The sequence below is a fragment of the Lacerta agilis genome, chromosome 14 (genome assembly GCF_009819535.1).
Source record: "Lacerta agilis isolate rLacAgi1 chromosome 14, rLacAgi1.pri, whole genome shotgun sequence".
NCBI lineage: Eukaryota > Metazoa > Chordata > Lepidosauria > Squamata > Lacertidae > Lacerta > Lacerta agilis.
The window spans coordinates 12,408,119-12,421,371 of NC_046325.1; the positions used below are offsets into that span (position 1 = coordinate 12,408,119).

At 50.8% G+C, this 13,253-nt stretch overlaps 1 protein-coding gene across 1 annotated transcript; it reads left to right on the forward strand.

Moving 5' to 3' along the window:
* The first annotated feature begins 835 nt into the window (after positions 1–835).
* Positions 836–12,463, forward strand: LOC117059423 (C-type lectin-like). Its single transcript, XM_033171159.1, has 5 exons — positions 836–903; positions 1,108–1,199; positions 11,053–11,193; positions 11,628–11,742; positions 12,274–12,463. The coding sequence occupies exons 1-5, from the start codon at positions 837–839 to the stop codon at positions 12,339–12,341; spliced, it is 483 nt and encodes a 160-aa protein (XP_033027050.1). The 5' UTR covers position 836; the 3' UTR covers positions 12,342–12,463.
* Positions 12,464–13,253: the final 790 nt, after the last annotated feature.

A 13,253-nucleotide genomic window follows, 5' to 3' on the forward strand; every position in this document is an offset into this window, starting at 1 on the left:
TAGATTACTGTCAAATAGATGAATATAGTTTGAGAAAGAGAGGTGTGTGTGTGTGTGTGTGTGTGTGTGTGTTCTCAAATTACAACTCTTGCTGACATCCTGGACTTTGCATTAGGAGGGGGTGGGAAATCCGTAGACCTCAAGATATTGCTGGACTCCAACTCCCATCAGCCCCAGAAAGTATGTCTTCTGGTTGAGAATGATGATAGTACCAGTCCAACACCCTCTGAAAGGGCCGCATTTCATCCCTCTGACATAAGGAATATGCAAAAGCGTTTGTTTATGCAGCTGCCTGGACAATGCAGAAAGCAGATTGCAATCTAAGTTAAGATCATTGGAGGGGGTGGGGGAAACAACCCTGATTTTGAATCATCACATTTGCTTGGGAGTAAATCATTTTCCATATAGAAAACAGATACCAGAAAGCAAGCGCTATTGTTTTTCATCAATAAATACTTAAGGTGCTTCCACCTGGAGGGTTTTACAGTCAATGGTCTCCAACCTTTCTCTGTAAAGCTTTCTACATTTCAACAGCTCAGTGTTCAGTTCACTCCACTTTTACCAGGCAATGAATGACAATTCCACATTTAAATTCCTAGTGTGGAGGTCCCATTAGTGTGTATGATTCATCAGCACTGACAATTTGAACCGTTTAATTCTTTCTTCTTCCTCTAATCTTCAAACAAAAGTTCAAACAAAAAGATAATTGTTATTTTAAATACAGAAAATACTTACTTCCCCCTCCCTTCCATCACCACTCTGGATCAATGACATTCAGTGAATGCACCTCTTGAATTCATGGTTCGTTACTCTTTTCCAAAGGTAAACCAAGAAGGATGGGATTCATCACCAAGTTCAGCATTTACCTTCTTGGAATTCTGGTCTCCAGTTCTTTCCCAGGAGGTGAGCATTATACCAAATCACCCAGAAGTCTTACACAGGGCTAAGCAGTCACTAAAAGGTACTCCTTAGGTTTTGAATGGAGAGTAGCCCAGCTAATCCTATTGGGACAAAAGAGCAGGGTTTTAAAATATTCTGTTTTTTTCCTCATGGAAACCTCTTAGTTCTTTTCGTCCTCTTTATTTTCTTCCTTCTTTCTCCATACAGCCAAGACCAGCTCATGTCCCAGGGATTGGATGCAAAACCAGGGCAACTGCTATGCTTATTTTGATTTTAAGATGTCATGGGAAGATGCTGAGGTAAGGCACATCCCACTCCTACAAAAGTATAATGTTATGTGAAAGTACACGAGGAGCATCTTAGACTGAACAAAAGAGATTTGCTTTGCATGTCGAGGTTACCGTCCCAGCTCCCCCCAGTAATTCAGACATGACACGTTATTTTTGGTTTGGGTTTTTGGCATAATTTTGGCCACAACTTTATTTAAATACAGCCAATGTGAGTGGTTGCTTAGGCATTGGAACCGACTACTGTCCCCCCAGCCATGGGACAGCTGACATTCGCTTTTGAGGGCGAAGTCAGAAAAGGGTGAACACCTAAGGCAGAAGCGGAGTCGGGCAACGACCCAGGCTTCTCCCCCAAATGCTCCCTAGGACTCCGCTTGGCCCAAGCCTCCCACCATTGGGTATGGACAAAAAGCAGAAAGAGTCCCTGGATTCTTTTAACAGAATACCCTTATTTTCAGGGGTAGGCCCAACCAATTTCCTACCCCTGCCCCGCGCATTCAGAGGTAGGCCCAGCCTATCCATACCTCTGAAGCAGCGTTACTAGGGGCAGGCCCAGCCTATCCTGACCCCTAGTGCAAGCAAATTTATACCAATGCCTAACCGCCAACCTTACAAGTTGTGACGATTTGCTACGCAGTAGGCAAAACCAGTGACAAAAGCCAATCAGCCACCGGATAAATTCCTACCAGGCTCCCGCTTCAAAGCAGACAACCCCATGACAGGCATAGCAAGGTCAAGCAGCAAAAGCGCCGTTCCCAAATTAGGGAGGGCGGGCGGGAGATCCGTTGCACACCGCAAAAGTGAAACCAAAGTTTCACAAACTTAGGTTATAAAGGCAAGAGCTGTCAATCAACCAACTAGCAACATGCTAAGCTCCCCAGCAACTTGCCTTAACCAATCCTAGCTGTGGCCAGCCCAAAACCCCCTCCCATCAACTTGGAGCTGCTCCTTTAACCCTTCTGCAACCCGTGCTCTCTTCGATGGGAGAACACGCTTTGCATGTCGAGGTTACCGTCCCAGCTCCCCCCAGTAATTCAGACATGACACGTTATTTTTGGTTTGGGTTTTTGGCATAATTTTGGCCACAACTTTATTTAAATACAGCCAATGTGAGTGGTTGCTTAGGCATTGGAACCGACTACTGTCCCCCCAGCCATGGGACAGCTGACATTCGCTTTTGAGGGCGAAGTCAGAAAAGGGTGAACACCTAAGGCAGAAGCGGAGTCGGGCAACGACCCAGGCTTCTCCCCCAAATGCTCCCTAGGACTCCGCTTGGCCCAAGCCTCCCACCATTGGGTATGGACAAAAAGCAGAAAGAGTCCCTGGATTCTTTTAACAGAATACCCTTATTTTCAGGGGTAGGCCCAACCAATTTCCTACCCCTGCCCCGCGCATTCAGAGGTAGGCCCAGCCTATCCATACCTCTGAAGCAGCGTTACTAGGGGCAGGCCCAGCCTATCCTGACCCCTAGTGCAAGCAAATTTATACCAATGCCTAACCGCCACACGAGCTACCCCAAGCTCGCCGCCAACCGCTCACAGACCCAATCCAACCTTTAGTCCCTCCGCGATATCTTCCAACCAGATATCGCTCCCCCGGGGAGAAAGGTGGACTCCATCAGCCCAATAGAGCTGACCTGCCCGAGCATAAATCCTGGGGTGCCCAATAGCGACCCCCCCCAATTCCAGGACCCTAGCAGAAGCTACTGCGTTGACACGCTTCCTGGCCTTCTCTGTACCCTGCGGGTGGAAGCTGCCCCGCCATACCTGCCTCTGGAGCCAATGAGACCAGAATAGCTTACAATCAGGCACCAGCGACCTCAAAACCCCCAGATCCCTTTGGATTGTGGAACGTAGAGTAAGGCAGTCCAAATCTGGCAAATCGTTTTCCCCCAAGTGCACCACGATGGCGTCAGGGCGGGCCTCCCCATTCAAACGGTGCTGGATTAAAGGTAACAGTTCACACCAGCGCATGCCCCGCCTGGCCATCCAAGAAACCTGCACATGTGTGGGGAAGCCAAGGCCTGCTCCGAGACCAGATTCCTCTGCACGAACTCCAGCCCAATGGACAATGCTGTGCCCCACCATCCAAATCCGGGTGGCCGCTACACCTGGAGGGGTCAAAAGAAAATGTAAGTTCCGGAATTAACGCCGCCTCCTTACATAGCCTCTGTAAGCCTCCGACTTCCAGCGACCCATGTTCTTAATCCGCGCTACAGACAAACCCCAATGTGCGGCCGTGGTCGCGGCCCCGATGCGGAAGGAATGGGGGGCAAATCCGACTGCCGAAACACCGCAGGCAGAGATTGCTTTGCGCATTACCCTAGAAAACTGCTGGCGTGTCAAGGGCTGCCCGTCAGCATGGATCAGCAAGGGACCCTCGCCCGAGGGCCTAACTGCGAGATATCTGGCCAAGTCCTTCACAGGACAAGGCCCACCCTGCCCTGTGGCTGGCAATGCCATGACCGTACCCCTTCCCAACTGGTCAGTTTTTGAGCTACGAATTGTCAATGTCACCTCAGCGTCAGATAGGCTGGCGTCCTGATAGAGCAAGCCCCTGTTATGCCCGGTTGCGAATGTTTCCAAGAGCACTTCCCCAATTCGCAACGCACCAAAAAAGGTCAAGGAGAAGGCTGCAGCAAAAAGCCGGGCCTCATATTTAGACCAGCAAATAGAACGCAAAGCGGAACGCATGCTGGTAAGCAGCTCAAATGAAATGGGCCGCCTCGCGGCCACCTGGGGAGTGCGAAGCCTGCCCCAGCCTTCTAACGCTCTGCGGACCACAAATTTAGCGCAGGGGTCCGAATCAAAAAGGGCCTTAGAGAAGAAGGAAATAGCGGCCGCCTGCAATTTTAAAGTCCTAGCCGCTCTCCCCTGTTGGAAAAGGTGCGCCAGATACTGCAGCACCTGGGAAGATGATGGGCGCAACTCCATCCCCACAGCCACCGACTCTCGGTGAAATGCCAGAAAGTCCTTCCAGGCCTTGTCGTATGACCGAAGGGTGGAAGGGGAAACAGATGCCGCTACTCCCTGCCAAACTACGTGCTGCCAATGGTCCACAGGTATGCCGGGAAGGGTTCCGGGAGAAGCTGCGCGTCCGGGGCGAGCGACCTGAAGCGTTCCATCTGGAAACGGGACAGGGCGTCAGCTATCTCGTTAGTGACCCCAGGCACAAACCGAGCCGAAAATACAATATTGAACCTGAGACAGTGAAGCACGAAAGCCCTGAGGAGGGCCGATACCCTGGGCGAGCGCGAGGACTGCTTTGCGAGAATGGTCACAACCGCCTGGTTGTCAGACCAGAAGCAGACACGTCGGTCCCTGAAGTCCTCGACCCAAATATGCACGGCAACGGCTATGGGGAAAAACTCCAAAAAGGTTAGGTCACGCGTGACTGCCTCCCCTTGCCAGGTTGTAGGCCATGCCTGCGCGCACCAGCGCCCATTCCAGTAAAGGCCGAAGCCCAGGGACCCTGCTGCATCCGAATGCACCTGGAAGTCAGTGTGGAGGTTCCGCACGTCCTGCCATAGTGACACTCCGTTGAATTCCTCCAGGAATTGCAACCATACCTTCAAATCAGCCTTCTCTTCCTTAGGCAGTCTGCGCCTATGGTGCGGGCTGCGCATTCCCGCTGTCAGCCTATACAATCGTGAACAAAACGGTCGGCCGGGAGCCACCACCCTACAAGCGAAATTAAGGTGCCCCAGCAGTGACTGCAGCTGCCGAAGAGTCACCTTCCTCAAGGGAAGGAGATCAAGAATGACCCCTCGCAACGCCGCCAACTTTTCCTCAGGTAAGCGGGACGTTTGGGCCACTGTATCCAATTGGATACCCAGGTAAGTAAGCTGAGTTGCGGGGCCCTCCGTTTTTCCTGCGGCGAGAGGCACTCCCAGTTCCTCTGTCAGGGCCTGAAAGGCCCTCATGAGTGACAAACAGTCTCCCGACTCCCCCGATGACACCAGCAAAAAGTCATCGAGATAATGAGTCACCCCTGATAACCCTGTTTTGAAGCGGAGGGCCCAGTCTAAAAAGGTGCTGAAGCACTCAAAGGCCGCGCACGCGACCGAACATCCCATCGGCATGGCCTTGTCGAAATAGTAAGCCCCTTCAAAACGAAACCCCAGGAGCCAGAAGTCCTGCGGGTGAATGGGTAGCAGCCGAAATGCTGACTCAATGTCGCATTTAGCGAGCAAGGCCCCGGGGCCAAATTTTCTGATTAATTTAATAGCAAAGTCCAGCGAAGCATATTTCACCGAACACAGCTCCTGGGGAATTACGTCATTTACTGACGTGCCTCTGGGATGAGACAGATTATGTATGAGGCGAAACTCCCCAGGGGCTTTCTTGGGCACAATTCCTAAAGGGGAAAGGTGCAAATTCTGAAACGGGGGGGCCTCAAAAGGGCCGCCCATGCGGCTCAGCGCCAATTCCTTTGCAATCTTTTTTCTGGCCACTTCATGCATTTCACGCACCGACTTTTGGTTAGGGGGGTTCCGTGCCACGGGTAACGCGGCCACCGGAACCCTGAATCCCTCAACGAAACCATCCCGCAGATAGGCCGCTGCAACCGCGTTGGGGTAAACGTCCAGCCAACGCAGGAGCGCCGGTACCTTAATTGGGGAGAAGGCCAGGGAGGAAAGGACGCTACTTGCTGCCCCCGGCGACTGCGGGGGAGGGGGCAGGCTTGGCTGCCTGTGAGGCCCCCCCTCTCCCGCCTCGAAAGGGCCGCTTCCCACCAAAACAGTTGGAGGCAGGGTGATTCCCCCCGCACTTGGAACACCCGTGCAAGTACTTGCATGACTGCCTTTGGCAGGACCCTTTATTAAAGTCCCAGCAGGATAGTCGGCGGGTCGCCTTCGATGCCCCCGCCTTTTGCTTAGGTTGTTCCGCCGGCGCCTTTTCAATGGACGGGGCCACATGCGTGGTCCACAGGTCCAGATCCCTGCGGTCCCAACGAGCGGTATGTATCCGATGTGCCCTGCGCCTAAACTTCTCATCGTAAGTGATTGCCGCCGCCTCGCCCGCCATGGAGTAGGCCGAGCGAACAATGGACTGGTAAACTAGGAGGTGCAGAGCCCTGCGGGGATAAGCAGCTGCCACTACGCCCGCGTATTCCTGAAAACAGTCCAGCCAGCGCTCAAAGGTCCGCTCCGCTCTGGCTGAGCTGGAGCGTTTCTTAGACGCTGAGTCTGACTTAGCCTGGCCAGGCGACTCGTCAGCTGGGGGGGCCAATCTGAAAATATCAACATAGCGGCCATCCAGGATCCTGGCACGAATTTTGGAGGATAGGTGGCATCCCGGCACTATGTCCCTAGCCTTTTTGGTGGACACCGTTACATCGGGTAACAGCACCCCATTCAGGCAGTCCTGGGTGGCCCCATACCTTGCCCTGTGCGAGTTGGCCCTGCGCTGCCATGCCCATTTCGGCAAACCTGGCACCGATTCCCCGAAGCCCCAATAAAGGCCCAGTTGGGAGTCGGAATCGTCATCCGTGGTATCAGATGACGTACCTGATGAAGACGACGAGGTGTCCCCCTTACGCCGCTTGGCCCGCTTGCCAGCACGCCGCCCGCGTCGACGCTTGCCTCCCGAGGAAACTTTAGTGGGGATCGGCAGACTGTCCTCAGCCGAGGAGTCGGACGACGGGTCCTGTGCCAACGTATCTGCGGTGGACTGAGAGAGAATCACAGGTGAGATAGCAGTGTCTGAAACAGGCGCCGGAACACCTCGCGCCCCACTACTTGCGCGGGGTGTGGTGGACCTCCCCCGTTTTTTCCTCCCCTTCCTGCCGGCCGGCGAAGGCAACACCCGTGCCGCCGCACGGGTCACAGGGCGAGAATCCCCTGCTGACCGGCCACCTCGGGCGGCCCTTCCTTGCGACGAGGTGCCTTCATCCTCCTCGCCGGACTCCTCAGAAGGAGGGGGGGAGGTTGCGGCCCGATGAGAAGGCCCCGCCCGGCCCCGACCCCTAGGGGCCGTGCGCTGCAGCAGGCCGTCCAGCCCAGACGCCAGGCGGGCCAAAGCCTCGGGGTCACCCGCCAGGCCGGCGATGAAGGACTCTACACTCCCAGCTGCGCGGGGAGGAGGCGGCGATCGCAGCGATTGAGAAGGCCCCCTGATCACCCTTTTCGATGGAGTGGAAGTTGGAGAACGAGCCGACTTCTTTTTTGGTGCCATCGCTGCTGCAAGACAAGAAAATTCAGCACTCAAAGCACCACAAACCGCTGGATCTGGCCTTTCCTGTAATCCGAATAATAAAAGGTGAAATGGGCCCAGTTGCCACTACCAACAAAAATGGCCGCCCAATGAGTCGGGCCTAGGCCAGGCTTTCACTAGACGAACAGCCACTGGAGGGTGTCACCCCCTTGCCACCTAAAATGGCCACCGTCCCCAAAATGGCCGCCCAATGAGTCAGGCCCAGGCTACCTCACCCTGTCCCAGGCCCCGATCCTAAAGCAAAAAGAGGGGGGGGGCTGCAGCCCAAGGCAGAAACTGCAAGGGCCCTGGGCTAAGCTGGCAAAACACAGCACACGAAGCAGGGACAGGGGGGAAGGGGCCGATGTGAAGGCACCCGCTCCCAGCCTCCGCTCGCCTGAATGGCCAGCGAGCCTGGAAGGCCAGGCCCCCGACAGGGCCGAGCGCAGCCCAGCGGCCAAGGCTCACGGCAAGGGGCCGGGCCCGCCTGTGAGCCGTGCACAGAGCGGCCGCTCACCCTCCGCAAGCGGCCGCCGGGGCCAGGAGAGCCGCGCCGCCACGCTAGCTCACCCGCAGTGGGGCCGCCAAGCCCTTCCGGGAAGGCCCGGACCAGCGCACCACGCCCCGGCGCGCGAGGCAGCCGGCAAACGAGGCCGGAAGCCTCCGCCGCTAGGGAGAAGCGCCGGGAAGTGCTCCCTCCCGCTCACGCGGCGGCGCGGCGCTCGGCAACCGGGGGCAAGGCACAGGCTGCAAGGCAATCGGCCGCCCCCAGGTGAAGTCCGCGGCGCCACCCCAGGCCCCCCCGGAGCCCCGCGGTGCAGCGGCTCCGGCTTGGCTCGCTCTCCCGGAGGCCCCCGGCGCGGCCGCAGCGGGGCCCCGCGGTATTAGATGCGCGCCGGCAGATCACACTCCCGGCGCACCCGTGCAACGGCCAACAAGGGAAGAAAGGTCGGTAAGAACTTGCGCGCCCGAAATGCGCGCCGCGGTCCCCGGACGCCTCGCGGTGCTCGAAAGGAACCGGAGGGGGGAGGGGGCTGGGAGGCCGCACTTCAGAACGGTGGTCCGAGCGACAGGCTAGCTCCCAGGTGCTATTAAGAAAGGGGGCGGGGGAAAAACCCCTCCGTACGGCCGGGAACGAGCCGGTACGGGGGTGGGGGGGGTAGGGTGGAAGGGAGGAACAAGGGCTAAATATAAAGGGAAGGTTTCTTTTTTTTCTTTTTTTTTTAAATAGAACGTACAAGGGAATAAAGGAAAGGGTAGGAAAACAGATAGGCACTAAATGGCCCAAATACAACCGTAATCCCAAAGCTCCTTCCGCAGCGACAGCAAGGAGACAGAGATCCGTTGCACACCGCAAAAGTGAAACCAAAGTTTCACAAACTTAGGTTATAAAGGCAAGAGCTGTCAATCAACCAACTAGCAACATGCTAAGCTCCCCAGCAACTTGCCTTAACCAATCCTAGCTGTGGCCAGCCCAAAACCCCCTCCCATCAACTTGGAGCTGCTCCTTTAACCCTTCTGCAACCCGTGCTCTCTTCGATGGGAGAACACGCTTTGTTATGATAAGGTGAAGTAGTTTACCCACCCAGGAGAAGAAGCAAGTCATCTGTGCATGAAAAGAACAATACAGTGAGAAGAAGAAGAAGAAGAAGAAGAAGAAGAAGAAGAAGAAGAAGAAGAGTTTGGATTTGATATCCCGCTTTATCACTACCCGAAGGAGTCTCAAAGCGGCTAACATTCTCCTTTCCCTTCCTCCCCCACAACAAACACTCTGTGAGATGAGTGGGGCTGAGAGACTTCAGAGAAGTGTGACTAGCCCAAGGTCACCCAGCAGCTGCATGTGGAGGAGCGGGGACACGAACCCAGTTCCCCAGATTACGAGTCCACCACTCTTAACCACTACACCACACTGGCAAGGTACACAAGTTACACCACAAGGTACCTTGGGTTACGTACCTGATCCGTTCCAGGGTGCCGTTCGCACCCCAAAAAGTACGCAACCTGAGTGGCGATATTGTACGTTTGTGGAAGCGCAATATTGCGCTTCTGTGCATGCACGGACTGTGCAGAACGCTTCTGCGCATGCACAGACTGTACACGTTGTGTGCGCACGGCGAAACACACTACTGGGTTTGCGGTGTTCACAACCCGAAAAAACATAACCCGAAATGGATGTAACCCGAGGTATGACTGTAGTGTGCAGTTTTAGGAAAAGGCGTGTGGGTTAAAAAAGGGGGGGGGTCAGGCATTTTTTGCCTCCGTATAGATCATTTGGAATATGCAAACTTGGGCTTAGTGAAGTGTTTGTTTCGACCCTCCACCTATGCTCAACATGCATATTTGTGAATAGACTAAGATATTACAAGAGGCCAGTTAGCTTCCTGTGACTTCCAAAGGGATTTTCCAACCCAAGATAAATGCTGTACTCCTGCAAATCTTCATAGCTTTAGAGAAGGGGTTGGTTTACATCCTATGGTTTACTAGTGGGTTGTGTGGTTTGTAGTGTCAGAAAAAGAATGTAGCAAGATGGATGGAAAGTTAACCTCCTGGATTGCAGAGCTTGAGCTAATATCAATTTGATCTTCCAAAGGAAATCCTTCAAGCTCAAATTTCCTTAAATACAGCCAAACACATATTCTGTCTTTCTGAAGCTTTCACAATATTAACAATTAAAATAATGCTGATTTTCAGTTTGTTAGAAGACCAGTTTACAGCTCCCTCATATGATCTTTGTATTCATATTTTTTCCTTATTTGGTTGCAAAAACCTTAAATGGATATTAGAATGTAGAGAGATTATACAACAATGAACATTCATCTTAATTTGCACGAGTGTTTATATAACTTCCTATTAATCGTCCATCCACCCCACATTTCCCCAAGCATTTCCCCATCACTTTCCTAACCTCAAAATTTATTGTTTCTGTAGTAGATTTATTGCCCTAGAACCGCAGATCACTTTGTACGTTGGTATGTCCTTCAGTTCCTCGTGCAAAATACTGAGAGTCTGGAGGTGCTGTCAGACTAATAACATTGAATCTGACAAGTTGGTAACAGTAATAAGGGAGAAAAAGCTTTGGTCTTCCACAGGGAAGCTCACATTTTGAGAATTTCACTTTGGTACAGGTAGGTACGAATATGTGGGTTTTCCCCCCCCTGCAATATCTCATTCTTCCAATTTTAAATTCAGTTCCTCACATTTTCTGCAGCAATCTGTCATTTATTTATTTATTTATTTAAAAATCATGAAAATTCTTCAGCGTTTTAGTTCAAATTTATCCTAGCAAACACAGTTTTCTAAGCAGTTTTGTACCTTTCCCTCATATGATTCATTTTACATCTTGTCTTCACCCATGGATTCCTTTTAATGCATACTTCCCCCTAAAGCATTCTCTTTAAGTGTGAATTTCAAGATATGCCTGTGTTTCAGTCTCCTTCCTTCCCTTTTCTTTTCTTTTTCTTGTTGCACAGTTTGAATAATAATAATAATAATAATAATAATAATAATAATAATAATAATAATAATAATAATAATTTGTACTCTGCCCATCTGGCTGGATCTCCCCAGACACTCTGGGTGGCATCCAACAAAAATCAAATACATTAAAATATCACACATTAAAAGCTTCCCTAAACATGTGACAAGGTATCCTTCATTTCTTCCATTTTTAGATTGAGTGCCAGAGCTATGGCCGTGGGACCCACCTTGCCTCTATCCTCACTGAGAAAGAGGAAGCCTTGGTCGCCAAGCACATTGCCACATACCAGAAAAACCCAAGTAATGTCTGGATTGGGCTCCAAGATCCCCGTGAGGTGAGTTGTCTTCTCTTATTCTATTTCAGGCCATTGTCAGTGAAGTAGGAGCCAACTCCTAGGGGCTGAGGTCCCTCCCCCATAAAATATTTGCGGGGGCCAGCCCCCTTGCCCTGTTATTGGGCACTGCAATTCAAATGGTGTGCGTGATAGATTATACGGGTCATGGCTTACCTGCTCCCTTCCCAATATTTTATTCAAGTTGGCACCCCTAATCATTGAATAGTGGCTTCCTAACACCACCATTCTGTCCTTATCTCAATCATCTCCCAGGATGAATCCAATATGTGACTTCTCCATTATGTTTATGGGGGTCCTCTAATATCTCCATCCCAAATGGCAATCGCTTCACTCTGACCAATGCTCCACATGATCTTTTAACGGAGTTCCTGGTTTCAAATGACTCCATGATCTCTTCCATATCATTCCTGCAGAATGGGCGTTGGAGGTGGGCTGATGAATCAACCTTCAATTACCAAAGCTGGAACAAAGGGGAACCAAACAACTCGGGTGGCATGGAGTATTGTGTGGAGTTGCTGCATGACTCTGGTAAGGAAACCATTTACAGGACTTGAGAAAAAGACATTTGCATCTTGGATTTTACATTGCCATCTGCTTCTCCATCCATTTCCAATATTTCTCAAGACCGTAACTAACAAAGTTGTACTTAAAATCAGAACCATCAAAGTCAATATACTCAGGTTAGTCATCACTACCTACCATTAAATTTAAAGAGTTTACTCTGAGGATGAGTTGGTTGGATACAACACTCAGCCAGGTGCTTATCTGTACCAAAGTTCACAAATTAATTACTCTGTACACCAAATCAGCAGAGGTCCATTTGTTGAACATGAGTTAGAAGGCTTTGACTACATCCAATCATAGCTGTCAACTTTTCCCTTTTCTTGCGAGGAATCCTATTCGGAATAAGGGAATTTACCCTTAAAAAAAGGGAATAGTTGACAGCTATGCATCCAATCTGCATAGGTTGGTCGCACGTGATTATCTTCATTTATATACTTTATCCAGAAAATAGTGGTTGCCAAACTGATGTATGAGTCATATTATCTCAAATTTCAGGTTTACGGAAGTGGAATGATAAAAGATGTGATCAAACCAATACCTTCATTTGCAAGCAAGAACTGTAAAGCAGTCCTACAGTTCCCAACAGTGCCAGCTGGGAGCTTCAATTGAAGTCAGATGCCTCAAAGCGAAAAACCAGCTATCTCCAATGACTCTAAAATAAACATTCATGTCTATAGCGTTGTCTTCTTCAGTCTCCATCTTTGACATTTTCTTGTGGCTTCGGCTCTGTGTAATCTTAATAAATTCTCTCATAGGCATATACTGCCTAGTGCACTGCTATCCTCCTCCATCCAGCCATACTTACAACTCCAGTTCCAGTATCGCAAATCTCAACATGATGGGGATGGGTGAGTTGCACTCCTTTCATGGAAGTCCCAGGGAAGCAGGAACATTGTACCTAAGGGGCATCATCCCTGCACTGCTCATGCGAGGCATCAACATCAGTGCAGTTTTTTCAAGATTCAGTCCACCACTTTGATTCAAAAAGACATCCAATTATATCCAAATATAGGCCAAAACCTCTGCATTTTCCAGGAACCATCAAATCAAAATGGGAGATAATATATTCTTTTCTTTTTCCAAAATGATTTTTATTTGGTTTTACAAATTTAACATTGTAATCATACCACATCCTCCAAATCTCTGGACTTCCCACCTTCCCCTCCATGGGTTCTGTTGTTACCTCTTTTCTACTGCATCTTTCCCCCATAAACCAAGTTTTTTTATAACTCCATTATATCCATAGTTCTTGTTACATTGCAAGTGTTATTGGGGTCCTGCTAGTGTTTTCAGCTGCTTACAGTGGTCTTCTAGGTAAAATATATCCCCCCCCCCAATTCCTTATTAAAGTTTTGGTCTTCCTGGTTTCTGAGCTTTCCTGGTCAGTTTTGCCATTTTGGCATAGTCCAACAGTTTAAGTTGCCATTCTTCTCTGGTAGGGACTTTATCTTCTTTCCATCTCTGGGCTAACAGCA